The sequence below is a fragment of the Misgurnus anguillicaudatus genome, chromosome 10, assembly GCF_027580225.2.
Source record: "Misgurnus anguillicaudatus chromosome 10, ASM2758022v2, whole genome shotgun sequence".
NCBI lineage: Eukaryota > Metazoa > Chordata > Actinopteri > Cypriniformes > Cobitidae > Misgurnus > Misgurnus anguillicaudatus.
Window position 1 is genome coordinate 38,143,735 of NC_073346.2, and position 21,640 is coordinate 38,165,374.

The 21,640-nt window shown below is 35.2% G+C and overlaps 2 protein-coding genes across 2 annotated transcripts; both read left to right on the forward strand.

Annotated features, from left to right (window-relative positions):
• Positions 1-318: 318 nt before the first annotated feature.
• LOC129449212 (cysteine-rich venom protein ophanin) lies at positions 319-20,358 on the forward strand. Its single transcript, XM_073872548.1, has 6 exons — positions 319-425; positions 2,284-2,374; positions 3,243-3,385; positions 3,772-3,857; positions 3,954-4,036; positions 19,896-20,358. Exons 1-6 carry the CDS (start codon positions 414-416, stop codon positions 20,036-20,038), a joined length of 558 nt encoding a protein of 185 aa, XP_073728649.1. The 5' UTR covers positions 319-413; the 3' UTR covers positions 20,039-20,358.
• Positions 9,524-19,854, forward strand: LOC129448769 (cysteine-rich venom protein tigrin-like). The gene is made up of 5 exons (XM_073872549.1): positions 9,524-9,886; positions 13,733-13,823; positions 18,752-18,894; positions 19,528-19,613; positions 19,693-19,854. Exons 1-5 carry the CDS (start codon positions 9,875-9,877, stop codon positions 19,817-19,819), a joined length of 459 nt encoding a protein of 152 aa, XP_073728650.1. The 5' UTR covers positions 9,524-9,874; the 3' UTR covers positions 19,820-19,854.
• Positions 20,359-21,640: the final 1,282 nt, after the last annotated feature.

The window sequence follows — 21,640 nt, forward strand, 5'->3', positions numbered from 1 at the left end:
TTAATTATATATTTTTTTGATATATTTACAGTACCAATTAATATCTTAATGATTTTTGGTATGTATTGTATTGTTGGTTATTGCCACCAATATACCCATGCGACTTATGACTGGTTTTGTGCTCCAGGGTCACTTTTTTTTTTTTTAATAGATAGATAGTAAAATTCAGCTGTGATAAAACTGACTAACAAATAACATTCATCTCATGCATGTGTGCACGTCATGCGTGTGGTGTTTACAGTCAGGTGAGTGTTGCACATTTGTTTAGACATTAATACAACATGGGACACAACCCTTAAACTGTTTTGTTGTTTAACTTCACAGAAATCAGTACGACCATAACGTCCGTACAGGAGGAGATTGTGGACCTTCACAATGCCTTCAGAAAAGCAGTGGAGCCGACGGCCAGTAACATGCTGAAAATGGTCAGTTAATCTCGTAATTTCCTATTTATAAGTTTGCTTTTTAAAGACGAAGAGCTCAGATGCAAAACCCTCTAACTGTGAGTTTACACCAGACGCGAGTTCAACGATTTGCGCGAGTACAAAGTCAAGGCAAAGACGCGATCAGAAGTGTCCTCACGTGGGGCGATGCGAATGACGCTATATGAGAGGCTAACACAGTCTCACCCCATGTCGTCAATATTTGAAGTCGGTTTAGGATTAGATTACGCAAAATTAAACAGTGTACGCGAAATTAAACAGTGTACGCGAAATTAAACAGTTGTCACCTGGCGTTGGGGTTAGAAACAGTTGTCACCTGCCGTTGGGGTTAGAGTTAGGTTTGGGTAGGGATGTCATTATGTAAATCTAACCCTAAACCGACGCGAAAATGGTAAGAAAATAGGAGAAGAGAATGCAACGGACGTAATAGTATTGAAGTCCCCAGTTCGTCAAAAAATGACGCGAAAGGTATACCCTCCGCGTCACATATTGACGAATGGTCAAGTGTCGTCAAATATTGACGACATGGGGTGAGACTGGGTTGTTTGCTGTGAAAACACGCGCTATTTGCCTCAAACACGTCTCCGGCCAAGTTGAAAATATTCATCTCCAGCGGAAAATTCGCATGACACGAAGTTAAATCCCGCGAGTAATCTAGAGCGAGTAACGCGATGCCCCGCATTTGGTGTGTAGCATAAGTGTGTCTGACATTGTGAATTAGCATTTTTATGACTTAAGGATGTTATGACACTGTAGGCACAACAAAATTTAAAATTTTCTAATGACAAAGGCTCTATATGAACACTGACAATTATATAAATGCATAAACAACAGAAGTTTGATTTATATCTTGTTGTCTTTCTTCTGAAATTGCCTTTATATACTTAACTCTGTACCCGCCATTGACGAGTTATCTTGTCAAATTAGAGAAAACATTTACATGAAAAAAAATTCTGATGAGGTTTTATGGTAATCTGCAATACGCGATTATACAGCCCACTTACCCAATTTATAAAAAAACTGCAGCATAATAAATTTTTTTTTACTAATTTTACACTCTGTGTATGTTTTGATAATCGTTTGAATCTGATCTCTAACAACATTCCTTAAAGGAATAGTCTACCCTTTTGCCATATTAAACGATGTTATTACCTCAGCTTAGACAAATTAATACATATCTATCTTTTTTCAATGCGTGCACTGTACAGTGCGTCGTGAATGTGTTAGCATTTAGCCTAGCCCCATTCATTCCTATGGTACCAAACAGGCAAGCCACCAAACACTTCCATGTTTTCCCTATTTAAAGACTGTTACATGAGGAGTTATACCAGTAAGTATGGTGCCACAAAATAAAACTTTTTTTTGGTACCTTAGGAATGAATGGGTCTAGGCTAAATGCTAACATATTCTAGGTTGAGGTAATAACATAGTTTAATATGGCAAAAGGTTAGACTATTCCTTTAACAAAAATGCAATTATTTCATCTTTTTGCTAATTTTTTTTTTTTTAAAGAAAATATAGATAGGATGAAACGTTTTTTTTTCTGTTTTGTTTGTTTGAAAATTATGGGCAACTTACAGTAAAAAAAGGCTGGCGGCGAATGAGTTAAAGTAAATTCTAAATCTCTTGAATGACTCAACACAAACACATTATGTTAGACAAACACGCGTTTATCCTTGTTGCGAAATAACTTTGTATTTGCCGTTTTTGTTCTGTCTGATCCCAGAAAAGACATTTGGGGTGATTTTAAGTTACTTAATATTTATTGATTAGAAGATGCTTTACAAGTGGGACTATAGGTTGTCGAAAGAGTTGTGAAGCATCTTGTTTTTTTTTTCAGAGCTGGAGCGCTGATGCGGCTCAGTCGGCCCAAGGCTGGATCAGTCAGTGTAACATGACCCACGGTCCCTCGAGCAGTCGCATGATTAATGGTAACAAACTTACAGAGCTTTTCATGATACACGTTGTTGCAAATTGGCCTTACAAAGATAACAGAAAATAATAATATTATACTTTTTGTAAAACATTATGAAACATACACTGTAAAAATGTTGGGTTATTTTTACACTGCAAAAAAATTATTTTCAAGAAAATAATTATTTTTGTCTCGTTTTCAGTAAAAATATCTAAAATTCTTAAATGAAGATGCTTTTTCTTGATGAGCAAAACCACCCAAGAAAATAAGTCTAGTTTTTAGACCAAAAATATAAAATTTAAGTGATTTTGTGCATAACAAGCAAAAAAAAACTGCCAATGGGGTAAGCTAATTTTTCTTGAAATTTTCTTGAATTTAGTGATTAAGAAAAATGTTCAAGATTTTTTTGCTTACCCTTTTGGTAGATTTTTTGGTTGTTTTATGCACAAAATCACTTAAATTTTATATTTTATATATCGACTTATTTTCTTGGGTGGTTTTGCTCATCAAGAAAAAGCATCTTCATTTAAGAATTTTTAGATATTTTTACTGAAAACAAGACAAAAATACTAAGAAAATCTTTTCTTGAAAATATTTTTTTGCATTGTAACCCACCATTGGGTCAAAAATACCCTTTGGGTTGTAATTAACCCATGCTGGGTTGTTTTAATCCATTGCTGGATCAAATATAAACATTTTCTGGGGTAATTGTACTCAGTGTATGACATCAACAAGGTTATTTCTAAATGTATTTTATTTACAGAATGAGCATCAGAACTAAAGTGATAGTTTGGGCCGAGGCCCGGTAACAATTAGCAAAGGGTTCACAACTGCGACCCTTTCATTTCCGGTTAATGACTGTAATCTGTCTCTGTAATGGACAGGATATGAGTTGGGTGAAAATCTTTTCAAATCCTCTACGGTCTCTCCGTGGACTGATGTGGTGACTGCTTGGCACAGTGAGGTCAACAATTATCAATATTCCACTGGATCCACCAATGGCAAAGCGGTTGGACATTACACACAGGTTAAAAATGAGCAGAAATAAAATAAAGATGAAGTGTGTCATTTGAGTATCATTAGCAACAGCAGTACAAAATCATAATCGTTTTATGTGACCCAAGGCTGGAGAAGATTAACTATAGGTTAACTACAACCTGTATACATTCTTTAAGCTGATTGCTTGATCAATAGATGTCAACTAATGATGTGATCATTTGCAAGCAGTGAGAAACTTAAAAACGAATCTGTTGGTTGCTTCAGAAATGACACACTTTACCTTTACATACATCTAATTATGAGTCTATTACTTAAACATACTTTTAAAATGTGCAGTTAAATAAAAGGCATAGTCTTTATGATGGAAGCGTCTCAAGCTAAAATTGTATGTTTTTCTTGTTTGAATCTTTAAAGGTGGTCTGGTACAGCTCATATGAGGTCGGATGTGCCGTGGCTCAGTGCGGAAGCTACAGCTTCTACGGATGCCATTATTATCGCGCGTATGCACACTTTCTCTCAGTTGATTTTACCATTTTATGCTATGTTTTATTCCTGAATTGAAGTGGTTTCTTCGGTTATTTATTGATTTATTTCAGAGGAAATTTCAGAGGAGTACCTCCATATTCATTGGGGACTTCGTGTGCTGACTGCCCGGACAATTGTGAAGATGGCCTTTGCAGTAAGTGTATATTTTTCTTCATTATAATCTTGCAAGTTTGCATTGCAGCATGTTTGATTTATGAATAATTGACTTCTGATTCTTTGTGTTTTCTCTAGCTAATCCTTGCAAGTATATCAACACATTTATCAATTGTGATCAATTGATAGAAGAGGCCACTTGTGACAACTACTACGTAAATGAATGGTGTCCTGCTAGTTGTCAGTGTAAAACCGAAATCATCCCTATTGCACGTAAATGAGTCTTTTATGGCATTTGTTCATAAAAGGTCGACGTGTTTACAGCTGTCGTAAATCTGATCATTTGCATGTAGCGTTTCTTTCTTAATACTGTGAAATCTTTTTCCTTTAACAAAAGCTTACTTACCAAAGTGGCTCGCTATTCAGCACATAAATCATGTAATTTTCTATGCGGTGACCTCAAATATGACTTTATTACTTGCCAACTGAGAGAAATGAAGAAGGATATAGTGATTTTACAGCACTATGGAAATGGGCAATGGTATTGTTTTGCAGAATGATATTACCTCATCCTCTTTTTTAGTAAAGCTTACACAATCAAGTAAAACCATCTGTGTTTCATGAGTCTCATTTAAGTGTCAAGGGCAGAATTTAAATTAATCGAACAACTGAAATAAAACTGTGGGGATACGTGTAGGACAACCAATAGACTGTAGTACATACACATTTCTGTACAGTCCTGCATCAGTTAATGTCGTACACTTTTAAAACGTGTTATTAATGCGTTATTATTGTGTTATTAATGTGTTATTATTGGAACAACAAATGTTGTTGTCCCTTTTGCAAAATGACACATAATGTGTTAAATAGCATAAGCCAAAACAATGTGTAAACATTAATGCATCATTTTCTTGGAGTGTACCTGTTTGAATTCATGTCCTAATTCAATGCCCTAGTCGTGCATTTTACATAATCACTTCATCTGTGAATATTAAACTAGTAGAACCTTAAAATTTAAGTAATTAGGCTCAGAAGATCCATGTTTGACCAATAATAATGGTTAAATCGGTTCATCTGGACATCAAAAAGAGTAGCTGTAGACATGGTACTACAGAACAAGGGTTTTCAAACTGGGGTCCGGAGACCCCCAGGAATCCCCCAGAAGGTTCCAAGGTGTCCCAGTTACTATTTATCTAACACAGTTTAAATGTTTCGTTATAAAAAATATGCATATATAATTTAGGAAAGGAGTCCCTTGCTAAAGGTTCATCAACCATGGGGGTTTAAACCCCCCTGCTACAGTACATCCCAAAACTCCAAACAGCATTGTCAAACAACTTACTTGCCATAATCTAATTTGTTCGATAAGATTAAGTCCTGTCCCACATTTTTTTTATATTGCGTGTCTTAGATGTCAAAAGTGAAATGGGATGTGTAAGCACTTTCTATTTGACAAAAAAAATTAAAGGGGAAATGCTAAAAAAATTACATGAAAAACATAGGCAACGCTATATACCCAAATATGGAGCATTTGGGCTGTTGTAGTTGGCACTGCCCTATATGGCATTTGTAAAAATATTGTTGTTGATTTCTGTACTAGTGTTTTTCCAGCGGGTGGCTCTGCTGCACACTTCATGAAAGCACAAACCTTTATACTTCCTGTCTGCGAGTGATAATTTTTCACCAATGATGCTGTTTAAATGTATGGAAGCCCATTTCCGCCACATAAAGAAAAAACATTTTCAGGTAAAAGTCATAATTTCGACTTTATATCTCATAATTCTGAGTTTTAAAGTCGTAATTTCTTCTTTACCCAGAACATGATTTTTTGTATGTGGCGGAAATGGGCTTCCATATTAATGTGTTTATAACTAAACCATTTACTATAACTGCAATTTTTTGCTGTGTTTCTTGTGCACAACTTTCACCTGCTTGAAACCTCAATAAATATCTATATTATGTGCACTGAAATGTAATGAGAAAAGACAGGTAATATGGCTTGCATGAAACAATTTGACATTTATTTGTTTATATATATATTGCAAAAATAACTGTTGGTACAGTCGATATCTTGAGTAAGGTCCTATAAGCAGGTACACAATCACATATCTAAAACAATATCAGCCTATAATAGCTTTCAGTGGCTATAGACAATTTATTAGTTTGTGAGTTTATGGGCTATAGAAAGTAAACATTGTGGGTCCTATAGTTGGAACTGTGTTTAACTTCAGACAAATCTTTCACTACCTTTTAAGGGGAAACTGGCTTGATGGTTTAGTCTCCCTTATGCCAATTAACCATTGGGTTTTTTTTTTTTTTGTAAAAGTGTAGTAACCATGGTTTCTGGGGTATTGATGACTATTAACAAAATCATATTTTACGGGAACAACCATGGATTAACTATGGTTTTTGAAAACCATGGCTTTCAAAACCATGGTTATTTTGTGCAACCATGGTATTACTATAGTAACCATTGTTTTTTTTGGTTTTTACTGTAGTAAAACCATGGTTAATTTTCGTAAGGGATGGTTGTCTGCCAGTTGCGACAAGATTTGCTGATTCTGTCGCTATCTTTAAGAATCGACTAATACAGAGTTTAACATCTTTTTCTATTTTTCTATCTTTACCTTTTCTGTCCTCGTGTTAGACTTGATGAGACTTTTATTGCACTTATATATTGCTGTTCTTGTGTTGATCTAACTGCTTCTAATATTTACCTTTAGCATCTGCTAAATGATTAAATGTTGTTCCGCATCCTGGCAATAACTTGGTTTATCTATAAGATTAAAACGTGCTTATTTTTTAGTTGTTGGAGTAGTTTTAATATTCAGGTAAATTGATTGAAATAATATAAGCACATATTTCATTATTAAATCATCATATTTCAAGATCTGCAGAATGTGACCAGATATCCGTCTTGACATGCACAAATCTTTCAAAAATTGACCGATAAAAATCATACTCTAACTTAAAACTAGTTTATATCTTTTATTATCTTTATAAAAGAACATGACATTTTAGTCACTTTGACTGTCTCTGCACCTAAGTATATCACATTAGCTTTACAAGTCATTTCAATTTACTGTTTTAGTTGATTTTTTTGTTGACATTTTTGTGCAATATATAAAATAGTAAGTTAAAATGACTTCACCCACCTGCCCACAAAAAACAAATAAAACGTATACAGCAGCATCAGTAACTTAATGCTTATTGCTTTGTTATTTATACAAAGGGTGAAAGTGTTGTGACAATGTGTTATAAGATGTATTAGCCTTATTTTTAATGATTAGATATTTTTGTCTCGTATACATATAATTTCACTGTTAAACTCACTTATATTGTAAGTTATATTTTTACTTTTTAACTAATTCATTTAAAAATGAATGTCTAAACTGCTTTTAAAGTATTAAAGCAAATGGCAAACATTGATGTCATTATATTTAAAGCATTGATGTATGTTAGGATAAGACAATATTTGGCTGAGATAAGCTTACAAATATTTGAAAATCTGGAATCTGAGGGTGCAAAAAAATCTAAATATTGAGAAAATCGCATTTGAAGTCCTTATATATTACTAATTATAAATACATTTTGTATATATTTAGAGAAGGAAATTTACAAAATATCAAGGTCATTTCAAGGTTTAAACTCACATATATTGTACGTTTTATTTTTACTTTTTGACTAATTGACTTCAATGAATGTCTAAACTGGCAAATGGCAAACCTAATCCCAAATCTGATAATTTTAAGCGTAATGTAAATATAATTTATCATTCATCAAGTGCAGTCACAATAAGAATTCAGCATTGTTGCTGTTATGCATTATACTGTTAAATATAATTTGGGCATTCCTGTAATGAAATATATATTTTATTTTTCTAAAGCAGGGGCGTCGGACTGGGGGTAAAACCAGTACTGATTACCAGGGCCCCAAAGGAAGAGAGGGCCCTTGAAAAGTCTAAAATATATTATGGGGTGGGGCATGGGGGCCCATCAGGACTGCCTATGCATAGGGCCCGAGATCTTGTGCATCGCCCCTGTTCTAAAGATCTGTAAAAAACTGAAATCTTTGTTTAATTAATTGTTATGGTCAAAAAAATTATAAAGTGACTCTGGACCACCAAATCAGTCATAACGGTAAATTTTCTGAAACAATTCTGAGCTTTCTATTGATAGTTTATAGTTTATAGTTTATAGTTGATAGTATAGTTTGTTATAGGATAGGATAATATTTGATAAGATATTTGAAAATCTGAGGGTGCAAAATTATTAAAATATTGAGAAAATTGCCTTAAAAGTTGTCCAAATAAAGTCCTTACCAAGCATATTACAAATGATACATACATTTTTATATATTTACAGTAAAAAAAAATAATTTAATTTTAATGAATGATTTTAGGCTTAAAATATATAATTTTGACCCATACAATGTTTGTTGGCTATTGCTACAAATATCCTGTGTGACTTATGATTTTGTGGTCCAGGGTCACATATAAAGAAATAGTTGTGTAAACAGAGTCTTGTTTTGAAATACCAAATTACAGACTTTAATGTCACAATTTAACCTACACCGCATAACTTACACAGTATTTACATATAAAACCACATTAAACTGATTGTTGCCTATCAATAAAAGCTTTCCTTTTAAATGATGCTCACTAAGTTTAAACAATTTTTCAAACAATGATAAAATCTTACACATTTAAAATCTATTGTTTGCTTTTACTGTAAGTCTCTCAATTTTGCATTGTTTTGTGATCATATTGCACAAGTTGTGTCACGTGAACAGTGACATGGGGACACTTAGTCGGGTATAAAAACAAGGTTGTGTCGCCTAATAAAGAGCACAACAGTTTGGTCAACCGGACTCTTGAATAAAGGAGGAACATTTATGTCAATTTAAGTATTAAGGATATACAGTATAGTGTAATTGATAGATTTTTTTATTTCTGTTAATCTGATTAATTGTAGATCTCGGAGAAGAATCAATATGTTGATGTTTTTTATCCTGGCGTTGCTCCACATGAGCTCTGCCCTTAGATTGGTAAGTTCAATTTCATATACAGTATGCATAAAGTTGTATATAAAGAACTGATCATATAATAATTTCAACTGTTTTTTTCTGGTTATTAAAATTATAACTTTTTTTCTGGTTATTAAAATGTTAATTGAAATACATTTGTGATCACAAAACATATCATAAGGGTCAGTTTTATGAAATTGAGATTTAAACATCACCTAAAAGCTGAATAAATAAACATTGATGTATGGTTTGTTAGGATAGGATAATATTTGGCTGAGATAAGCTTACAAAAATGTGAAAATCTGGAATCTGAGGGTGCAAAAAAATCTAAATATTGAGAAAATCGCATAAACAGTTGTCCAAATGAAGTCCTTATATATTACAAATTATAAATACATTTTTGACATATTTACAGTAGGAAATTTACTAAATCTCTTCATGGAACAAGATCTTAATGATTTTTGCCAAAAGAGAAAAATATATTATTTTAACTTATACAATGAATTGTTGACTACAAATGTACCTGTGCAACTTATGACTGGTTTTGTGCTTCAGAGTCACATTTTTTTTAAATAGATAGATAGTAAAATCAGCTGTGATGAAATTGACTAACAAATAACATTCATCTAATGCATGTGTGCATGTCTCATTCCTGCGTGTGGTGTTTACAGTCAGGTGAGTGTTGCACATCTTTATATCTGTTCAGACATTAATATACAACATGGGACACAACCCTTAAACTGTTTTGTTGTTTAACTTCACAGAAGTCAGTACAACCCTGACGTCTGTACAAAAGGAGATTGTGGACCTTCACAATGCCTACAGAAAAGCTGTGAAGCCCTCGGCCAGTAACATGCTGAAAATGGTCAGTTACTCTCGTAATTTCCCTTTTATAAATTTGCTTTTTAGATATGAAGAGCTCAGATGCAAAACCCTCTAAGTGTGTCTGACATTGTAAATTAGCATTTTTATGAATTCTGCCAATAAATTGTATGCATTTACATGCTAACATAAAGTGGCAAATATTCAAATAGGTCCCAAGCCGTCACTGGGGCAGTACTTGTGGCGGCATTTCACAAAAATCTAGGGTATGGCATAACTTCTTCCAGTTGCTGCGTTTCACAAAAACCTAGGGAATGGCATAACTTCTTCAAGTCGCGGCGTTTGCCAAAAACGTAGGGTATGGCATAACTTCTTCCAGCTGCGGCGTTTCACAAAAACCTAGGGTATGGCATAACTTCTTCAAGTCGCGGCGTTTGCCAAAAACGTAGGGTATGGCATAACTTCTTCCAGCCGTGGCGTTTCACAAAAACCTAGGGTATGACATAACTTCTTCAAGTTGCGGCATTTCACAAAAATCTAGGGTATGGCATAACTTCTTCTAGTTGCGACGTTTCACAAAAACCTAGGGTATGACATAACTTCTTCAAGTCGCGGCTTTTCACAAAATCCTAGGGTATGGCATAACTTCTTCTAGTTGCGACGTTTCACAAAAACCTAGGGTATGACATAACTTCTTCAAGTCGCGGCTTTTCACAAAATCCTAGGGTATGGCATAACTTCTTCTAGTTGCGACGTTTCACAAAAACCTAGGGTATGGCATAACTTCTTCAAGTCGCGGCTTTTCACAAAATCCTAGGGTATGGCATAACTTCTTCTAGTTGCGACGTTTCACAAAAACCTAGGGTATGACATAACTTCTTCAAGTCGCGGCTTTTCACAAAATCCTAGGGTATGGCATAACTTCTTCTAGTTGCGACGTTTCACAAAAACCTAGGGTATGACATAACTTCTTCAAGTCGCGGCTTTTCACAAAATCCTAGGGTATGGCATAACTTCTTCTAGTTGCGACGTTTCACAAAAACCTAGGGTATGACATAACTTCTTCAAGTCGCGGCTTTTCACAAAATCCTAGGGGTATGGCATAACTTCTTCTAGTTGCGACGTTTCACAAAAACCTAGGGTATGACATAACTTCTTCAAGTCGCGGCTTTTCACAAAATCCTAGGGTATGGCATAACTTCTTCTAGTTGCGACATTTCACAAAAATCTAGGGTATGGCATAACTTCTTCCAGCCGCGGCTTTTTGCAAAAACCTACGGTATGGCATAACTTCTTCAAGTCGCGGCATTTCACAAAAACCTAGGGTATGGCATAACTTCTTCAAGTCGCGGCTTTTCACAAAAACCTAGGGTATGGCATAACTTCTTCAAGTCGCGGCTTTTCACAAAATCCTAGGGTATGGCATAACTTCTTCAAGTCGCGGCTTTTCACAAAATCCTAGGGTATGGCATAACTTCTTCTAGTTGAGACGTTTCACAAAAACCTAGGGTATGGCATAACTTCTTCAAGTCGCTGCATTTCACAAAATCCTAGGGTATGGCATAACTTCTTCTAGTTGCGACGTTTCACAAAAACCTAGGGTATGGCATAACTTCTTCAAGTCGCTGCATTTCACAAAATCCTAGGGTATGGCATAACTTCTTCTAGTTGCGACGTTTCACAAAAACCTAGCGTATGGCATAACTTCTTCCAGCCGCGGCTTTTCGCAAAAATCTAGGGTATGGTATAACTTCTTCAAGTCGCGGCGTTTCACAAAAATCTAGGTTATGGCATAACTTTTTCCAGTCGTGGCGTTTCACAAAAACCTAGGGGTATGGCATAACTTCTTCAAGTCGCGGCTTTTCACAAAATCCTAGGGTATGGCATAACTTCTTCTAGTTGCGACATTTCACAAAAATCTAGGGTATGGCATAACTTCTTCCAGCCGCGGCTTTTTGCAAAAACCTACGGTATGGCATAACTTCTTCAAGTCGCGGCATTTCACAAAAACCTAGGGTATGGCATAACTTCTTCAAGTCGCGGCTTTTCACAAAAACCTAGGGTATGGCATAACTTCTTCAAGTCGCGGCTTTTCACAAAATCCTAGGGTATGGCATAACTTCTTCAAGTCGCGGCTTTTCACAAAATCCTAGGGTATGGCATAACTTCTTCTAGTTGAGACGTTTCACAAAAACCTAGGGTATGGCATAACTTCTTCAAGTCGCTGCATTTCACAAAATCCTAGGGTATGGCATAACTTCTTCTAGTTGCGACGTTTCACAAAAACCTAGGGTATGGCATAACTTCTTCAAGTCGCTGCATTTCACAAAATCCTAGGGTATGGCATAACTTCTTCTAGTTGCGACGTTTCACAAAAACCTAGCGTATGGCATAACTTCTTCCAGCCGCGGCTTTTCGCAAAAATCTAGGGTATGGTATAACTTCTTCAAGTCGCGGCGTTTCACAAAAATCTAGGTTATGGCATAACTTTTTCCAGTCGTGGCGTTTCACAAAAACCTAGGGGTATGGCATAACTTCTTCAAGTCGCGGCGTTTCACAAAAACCTAGGGTATGGCATAACTTCTTCAAGTCACTGCCTTTCACAAAAATCTAGAGTATGGCATAACTTCTTCCAGTGGCGGCGTTTCACAAAAACCTAGGGTATGGCATAACTTATTCAAGTCGCGGCGTTTCACAAAAATCTAGAGTATGGCATAACTTCTTCAAGTCGCGGCGTTTCACAAAAATCAAGAGTATGGCATAACTTCTTCAAGTCGCGGCGTTTCACAAAAATCTATTACATAATATGTTAATATTACACAATATAATATACAGTATAAGATGTATATTAGTGAAACTTATTCAAGTGCTTGCACAGCACCAAGAATTTTTATGGGATTATCAAGACAGCAATGGTATATACTTAAATCTATACAAATTTGAATAATATACAATGTAAAAAGTTAAAGTTGGGTCAATTATTGATAATGCCTAAAAATTGAATGTTTTTTCAACTAAAATTTCTCAGTTTAAGTGAAATAATTAAAGTTAAAACCATTACATTTAAAGTGATATTAATAGAGTATACAACCCTGACCCAAAACATAATGTTAGCAATGTTGGCAGTGAGCAAGCCAAAGGTGAAAGTGGCAAAGACGGCAAAAATTACAATTGTGTTTAAGTGGAGAAATCCAACTTAACTTGATCATCTTGTTCAGGCTTGATCATCAAAGTATTTTTTATCTAAGTGTTTGCAAACTTAAGTCTTTTCTTTGTAAACAGCTTGTGAGTAAAATCAAATGATGTGATTAATCATTTTAATTTTTTAAAATAGTATTACATTTGTAATAACATGTTGAAACTTAATCAAAATGGGGCAAAATCGTGTAAAATAAATGCATGTACTTATTTGTAACATTGTTAAACATTTCATGAAGCAAATTAAAATTAAAATATTTAAATACTAATATAATTGTAATGTCTTCATGATTCATAAATGTATGGTTTCACATGCTGCTATGACTGTATAACGTTGCTGGCTGCCTATTGGCTGATTCCGAGGTTAAGAGCGGCCATTTTAGGTTGAAATCATTGTAGTCCTCAGTTTGCGGCACTTAAGTCACCACTTAAGAATGAGTCTTACACTTTACTGAAAGTTGCTTTTAGCTTCTTTATAAATGTCTCCTGCTCTCAGACTGGTCCTACTCCTTACTAAGTATTTTGACACTTAAGTCATAGCTTAAGACTATTGTTAAAAGCATTTCTGAGATGTTTTATACATACAGGCCTAGGTGTAAAAAGGCCCTAAAGTCATTTACAAGTGGGACTATAGGTTGTAGAAATAGTTGTGAAGCACTGGGTCTTTTGTAACATCTTGCTTCTCTTTCAGAGCTGGAGCGCTGCAGCGGCTCAGACAGCCCAAGGGTGGATCAGTCAGTGTAAAATGACACACGGCCCCCCAAGCAGTCACATGATTAATGGTAACAAACTTAATGACAAACTTTTCTGCAAATTGGCTTTACAAAGAACAGAGAAATATAAAATCATACTTTGTATAAAACATTATGAAATACACTAAAAATGCAGAATTATTTTCAACCCCTTGTTGGGTCAAATATAAACATTATCTGGGTTAATTTATCCCAACATCTTGGCCCGTATGTATAAAGCCGCTCAGAGTAAAATTTTAGTCTTAACTGTGTCAAAATTCTAAGAATGACGTCATTTTACTCTTATTCCTAGACTTAAGAATACATTTGATTTATAAAGCATCCTAAGTGTTAAGACTAGGTCTCAGCTCCTAAATTATTTAAGAGAGCTGGAGAGGTCTCTTAACCTAGTTAAGAGTAACAAGAGGGCAGCAGAGAGGCAGAGGATCATTCACTTTACAACAAAAAATTTGTTAGAATTACTTTAAAGAGCCCCTTTCATGGATTTCAACTTTTTAAATCTAGTTACAGTATAATGTAGCAGTTTTGAGCATAAAATAGATGTGCAGAGTTACAAAGCTCACACTCCAATTTAAAGGAAGATATTCCCTTTAACTGAAGGCATTTTTAATGTACTACAGTAAACGCCTGAGATGTAGTTCTACAGTTATTTCCGTGACCTGATGACGTAGACATGTGCATTTGAATAATGCCCGCCCACTAGCTGCTTATACCCGCCCACATGCTGTTGTCAGAGAGAACTGATTTGTTAAATAGCCCAAGTCTGTTTGCTAAAGGTATTGCGGAGTTATTGATTTAATGTTAGAAGCTGTTTTTTTATGTGAGGGTAAAATAATATTGTACAGTATGAAGAGTTAGTGAAATAGTGGTTACAGTTTATACAATAAACAGTAGCAATGCAATTCCTTCGCACTGAAACCAGAAACTATATTTCTCCTCTCGTCATTTTTGTGATCACTGCTTCCTTAAACATGTAGAGGTCAAGGCTGGATTTGTGCAATTTTTGCTCCTAAAGGATTAATCTGTTCCTAATTTGTTACCTAGTGCTTTAGGATCACAACCAGTATAGGCTACATTATTATGTGTATATTTATTAGTTGTGTACGATCGCGATGCTGTGGAAAACATAACAAATAGTTAAAAAAATTAAATAAACTGACATCATATATGGGAGTTTTTCATGCGTATTTGCGCCATGTTGTGTGGAGAATTCAGTAAATCATACAAAACCATACACTGTTACAATGTAATCGTTTCAAATCATGCAGTATAGTGTTACATTGTAAACTTGTAAACTTCAGAGGACTGTAAAATAGATCATCTCTTGTGCATGCACGTTAAATGAAGCATTTTAACGTAGCCTGTTGTATGTCTAAACTCAACCGCTGTTTAAACCTGTATAGCTCTAAATCGACAAGCAAATGCATAAACGACGACAATAGTTTTGTTGGTGTATAAAACGAATGAAGCAGTTCTCGTTTATACAAGCTCATTTGACAAGAGCCGCGTGCCGCGGTAAAAGTTTGAGTAGTGGAGAGAGACGGAGCTTCTATAAACCTCATAACCCCTCTTACATTTATACTCAGTGCTGTGTTTCTCAATAACGTTGTTTTTAATTAAACATAGCGTGCTATGAAGACTTTAAAACCTTTATTACTTACGATGTTAGCGGCTGCTGTCCATGGGAATGGTGCTGAATTGGTAGACAGCGATCTTTCTGCATCCATAGTTCAAACAGGCATGTTTATACATTCATTTATACTTATTTATAGCTAGATTGTCTATTCAAAGAGAGTAAAAAATATTTTGTATCCACTGCGCCTTTTTGGCAAGAAAGTATTTGGCTACTTTCATAAAAAAAAACTAGACTTTGTAAAACAACAGTAGGCGCGAAACTATCTGCACTAGAGCTGTAATGTCCGGAGCCCGACAGAATGCAGCCCGAACCCGAACGTACATTTAGATTGACAGCTTTCTAAAAGCCCGAACCCGTCTACAGCCCGACATTATTTAAATGTGCGCACACACACAGCTTTTGTCAAGAATGAGAAATTTACACAGGTTTTAACATTATTTATTCATGACTAATAATCTACACGCCACTTGGAAGTTGAAACAAAGAAATAAAATAAGTCATCTGTAACATTGTAACATCTCATTCTAAATGGGCTTATGCAATACACTATAAAAATCCCAATAAAATTATTATTTCTTAACGAATTAAATTAAGATAATACATTCTGACTTAAGATGGGTATTTGGCAATAACGAACTTAAGAGAAAGGCTCCGCGGGATTTGCGTACGCACTTCTCTCCATTACTGCCAACATTAGTCTATATCCTCTGTCTAAATTATGTATTTAAGACTCGATTCATATTTAGTTATACATTGAAAAACCTACTCACCAAGATTAGGCTACATGTTTTTGATGAGGAAAATCATTAAATCCACTGTAAATGAATTCAGCGCGGTCCTGCGCTACTGATAGTGCATCCAGCAGCATTGAACTTGACCGCTCATTTACCTCACAAAGCGCAAGCACGAGCCCGGTCCGAGCCCGTGTAAAATGTTACAAATCGGGTTCGGGCAAAGATCTTCAGTGTGTTTACCCGAGAGAGTTTGGTCTGCGCTGCAGAGAACGCGTGTATGGTAGGCTATTTATTTTATTTTAGCTGTTTAGATGTTTGGTGTCTGGACTGGACATCGACTGTGTTTATTATTATAAAGCAATTCTGCACCAAGGTTTGCCGTCATGCTTTTACACAGTGAACGAGAGTAACAGGGAATTATGTGACAGACAACTAGTCCAGTTCTCTTCAGTAGGCTACACAGCAGAGCTTCACCAAAAATGACAACATGTGGCCACGATCAGACTGCTGCACCTGTGCTCTCACTCTTTCTAAAAAGCCCCGCTGTGACATAAAGCGGTTTTACATTACAGACACTATGCAGACACTTAAATAAAGAATTGTAATACAATAGATTACCTTTATTTCTGAATATGGAAAAATTACAGACGTCTGAATTTTTGTGACCCTGTTGTTGCAGCCACAACACATCCGAAGTGTAAGGCGGTTACAAATGTAGCATTGTGAAGCATCCTGCTCAATTCGTCCTTGGGAAGGAGTTTCTGTTAGATTTGTTTCTTTCTGCAAACGTTCTAAATCTGATTCAGGCTCAAACTGCAAGGCAATACCGATGCAATAGCCTACTAGAGGCAGTTTACAGAGACCATTTTGTTTGATTATCTGTACACGCATGAGAAGCAGAAACCCGATTATGGTAATGGACATTTCGAACGCTACAAGGATTGACCAATCACAATTGTTTAGAATCCCTGACCAATCAGAGTATACTTGCCGTTTGTGGGGGTGGGGCTTTGAAGAGACGCGCTGCAATCAAGCGTTTTAGAGAGAGATGTTGCAAATATCTATATTATGAGAAAAATAATGCGTTTTTTTTAACTTTAATTCAAACAACAGATTTGTGGTAGACCACAACAATAAATATATAAACTTTTTTGTGGTCATTTAAGTGGCTCTTTAATTCAAATGTATTTCTATAGTACTTTTGAAAAAAAATATTGTTGCATTGTTGCAGAGCAGAAAATGTACAATATATACATGTTAGTAGTATATAGACAGTAGATAGAAATAAATATAACATGAAATATAAAGAGTATAAGGTTTTTATACAATGTATATTATATTACACAATATAATTACAGTATAAGATGTATATTAGTAAAAAAAACATATTTAAGTGCTAGCACAGTACCAAGAATTTTTATGAGATTATTAAGAGAGCAATTGTATATACTTAAATGGTATATACATTTGAATAAAATACACTGTAAAAAGTTAAAGTTGAATCAAATTATTGATAATGCCTAAAAATGTCATGTTTTTTCAACTTAAATCTTTCAGTTTAAGTGAAATAATTAAAGTTAAAAATGTTTAAATATTAGGTGTTACCAATTGAAGTAAGTTTTTAAGTAGAGACGATTTTACATTTTAAAGTTTATGATAGGTAAATAAAATACCATAAAAATGTAAATAAAATCTACAATAGCATTATCAACCTCAAAAAATGCGAAGTATATACAAGGTTGCAGTGACATCATTATGTAAAGTGATATTAATAGAGTATAAAACCCTGACCCAAAACATAATGTTAGCAATGTTAGCAGTGAGCAAGCCAAAGAAAGCGACAAAGATGGCAAAAATTAAAACTTTGTTTAAGTGGAGAAGTCCAACTTAACTTGATCATTTTGTTCAGGCTTGATCATCAAAGTATTTTTTTTTATCTTGTGTTTGCAAACTTTAGTCTTTTTTTATAAACAGCTTGTGAGTAAAATCAAAATGATATTATTCATCATCTTCATTTTTTTTTAAATAGTATTACGTTTGTCTATTTCATTAACATGTTGAATCTTAATCAAAATTGTTCAAAATCGTGTAAAATAAATGCATGTACTTATTTGTCATATTGTTTAACATTTCTTTAAGCAAATTAAAATATTTAAATACTAATATAATTTGAATGTCTTCATGATTCATGAATGTATGGTGTCACATGCTGCTGTGACTGTTTACATTGCCGGCTTTCTATTGGCTGATTCAGAGGTTAAGGGCGGCCATTTTGTGTTGAAATCATTGTAGTCCCTTAGTTTGCGGCACTTAAGTCAGCACTTAAGAATGAGTCTTACACTTTACTGAAAGTTGCTTTCAGCTTCTTTATAAACGTCTTCTATTCTCAGACTGGTCCTACTCTTTACTAAGAATTTTTTGACACTTAAGTCATAGCTTAAGACTATTCTTAAGAGCATTTCTGAGATGTTTTATACATACGGGCCCTGAAGCGATAGTTTGGGCCGAGGCCCGGTAACAATTAGCAAAGGGTTCGCAGCTGTGACCTTATCATTTTCGGTTGTGTAATCTGTCTCTGTAATGGACAGGATATGAGTTGGGTGAAAATCTCTTCGAGTCCTCTATGGTCTCTTCGTGGACTGATGTGGTCACTGATTGGCACAGTGAGGTCAACAATTATCAATATCCCGCTGGATCCACCAATGGCAGAGCGACTGGACATTACACACAGGTTAAAATGAGCAGAAATAAAATAAAGGTGAAGTGTGTCATTTGAGTATCATGAGCAACAGCAGTACAAAATCATAATCAAGGCTGGAGAAGGTTAACAATACAGGTGGGTTAACTACAACCTGGATACATTTTTAAGCCGATTAGTTGATTGATGAGTGTTGTGACTGACTCCTAATTTTAGCAAATAATGAGACACATGAAAACAAATAGTTTCAAATTGTTAAATGACACACTTCAGCTTTATAAGTACTTAAAGGAACAGTATGTAGGATTGTGGTCAAAACTGGTATTGCAATCACAAAACTTGTGGCTAAAACTGGTACTGCAATCTCACAACTGGTGGCCAATACACAACATGACAACATAAACATCAGTTGAGGGCTGCAACTCCACTTTTTAAATGAAAATATCCTGGCCGGACCACTGTTGTCAGTGATATAAGTATTTGAAATGCAAATAATTTCTTAATGTCTAGTGACTTGTCAGGGCCATTTTATGGTTAATTGATATACATTTCTTACATACTGTTCCTTTAAACATACTTTTAAAATGTGCAGTTAAATAAAAGGCATAAAGTCTTCAAGATAAACGAGGCTCAAGCTCAAGTTGTTTCTTGTTTGAATCTTTAAAGGTGGTCTGGTACAGCTCATATGAGATCGGATGTGCCGTGGCTCAGTGCGGAAGCTCCTTCTTCTACGGATGCCATTATTTCCGCAAGTATGCACCCTTTCTCTCAATTGATTTTCATGTTTCATTTGAAATAAACAATCTTTGTTTATTTATTGACTCATTTCAGAGGAAATTTCAGAGGAGTACCTCCATATTCATTGGGAACTGCGTGTGCTGCCTGCCCGAACAATTGTGAAGATGGCCTTTGCACTAAGTTCTTTGTTTTCATTATAATCTTGCAAAATGTCTCATGACTGTGTGGTCAGAGTTTGCATTGCAGAATGCTCGATACATGCATCATTAATTTCTGACTCTCTGTGTTTTCTCTAGCTAATCCTTGTCCGTATGTCAACCAATATGCCAATTGTGATCAATTGAAAAAAAAGCACACCTGTGACCACTCCTCTGTGAAGATATGGTGTCCTGCTAGTTGTCAGTGTAAAACCGAAATCATCCCTGTTGTACTTATCTGAGACTTTTATGGCCGTCGTTCATAAAGGGTCGGCGTATTTTTAGCTGTCGTCAATCTGATCATTTGCCTGTAGCGTTTCTTTCTTATTACTGTGAAATCTTTTTCCTTTAAACAAAAGCTTACTTACCAAAGTGGCTCGCTATTCAGCACATAAATCATGTGATTTTTCTATGCAGATAACTATGACTTTATTACTTGGCAAGTGTGAGAAATGAGCAAGGATATAGTGATTTTACAGCACTATGGAATTATATATATGGTATTGTTTTGCAAAATTTTACTTCTTCCTGATTTTTAGTAAAGCTTACGCAATCAAGTTAACATCTGTGTTTCATGAGTCCCATTTGAGTGTCAAGGCAGGACAATATTAAATAAATCAATCAACTGAAATAAAACTGTGGGAAAAGTGTAGCACAAACGACTAGACCAGTGGTTCTCAAACTGGGAACCACGAGATGGTGCCAGGGGGGCCCCAGTTTTATGACATTTCATAAAACACATTAATTTATCATGAATTCTGTGTAATTAAACCTAAAAAAAATAAGGCTACTAACCAACAGTTAGTATACTTTGTATACTTTAACAAGTTTTGTCTTATTAAATGTTACGTTTTAGAACAAATTTGTTATAAAAAAAAAATTTGGGGGGCCGCACGCTGAAAAAGTTTGAGAACCACTGGTATACACTGTAGTACATACACATTTCTGTACAGCCTTGCATCCATTAATGTTGTACCTGTTTGAATTCAATGCCGTAGTCATAATCACTTTATCTGTGAACAGAACGTTAGAATTTAAGTCATTAGGCATGTTTTACCAATAAAAATGATTAAATCAGTTCATCTGGACATCAAAAACAGTAGATTGACAAAAACAAAAGTTGAAATTTTCAAACTGGGATCTGGGGACCCCCAGGAATCCCCCAGATGGTTCCAAGGGGTCCCCAGAAATTTTCAGGAGAAAAAAAACAAAGCAAAAATTGTGACAATGTGTAGCCAATTATTTAAGTTTGTGAACAATTTGCTGTATTTTATACACAGTTACTATTTATCTAGTCTCAATGTTTCTTTATAAAAATATGGATGTATAATTTAGGAAAGGGGTCCCTTGCTAAAGGTTTATCATATGCGGGGGTCCCTGCTATTAAAAGGTTTTAAACCACCTGCTACAGTACATCCCCAAACTCCACCTAAACCTATTAAAAACAGAATTATTAAACTACTTATGTAATGACTGGATACAGTAGTGAGGACGCACTCGCAGAGTTTGTATGGAATAAATAACATTTAATAAATAAACAGAAACAAAACACGAGAATCAAAACAACGGCAGGTAAATGAAACACAGGAACAGGTAAACGTTAACTGGAACAGACAAGGAAGTAATGACAATGATCCGGCAAGTGCACATACAACAGGCAGGGGTATATATACAAGCAGACTAACGATATACAGGTGTGATGAGGCAGGTAATTAATTAACAAGAGTCCAGGTGACGACAATCAGAACAGAAACAAGAAATGACACGGTTTAACCGTGACATTACCCCCTCCTTAAAAAGTGGCTTCCAGTTACATAAACCCAAACATAAACAAAAGTCTGGAA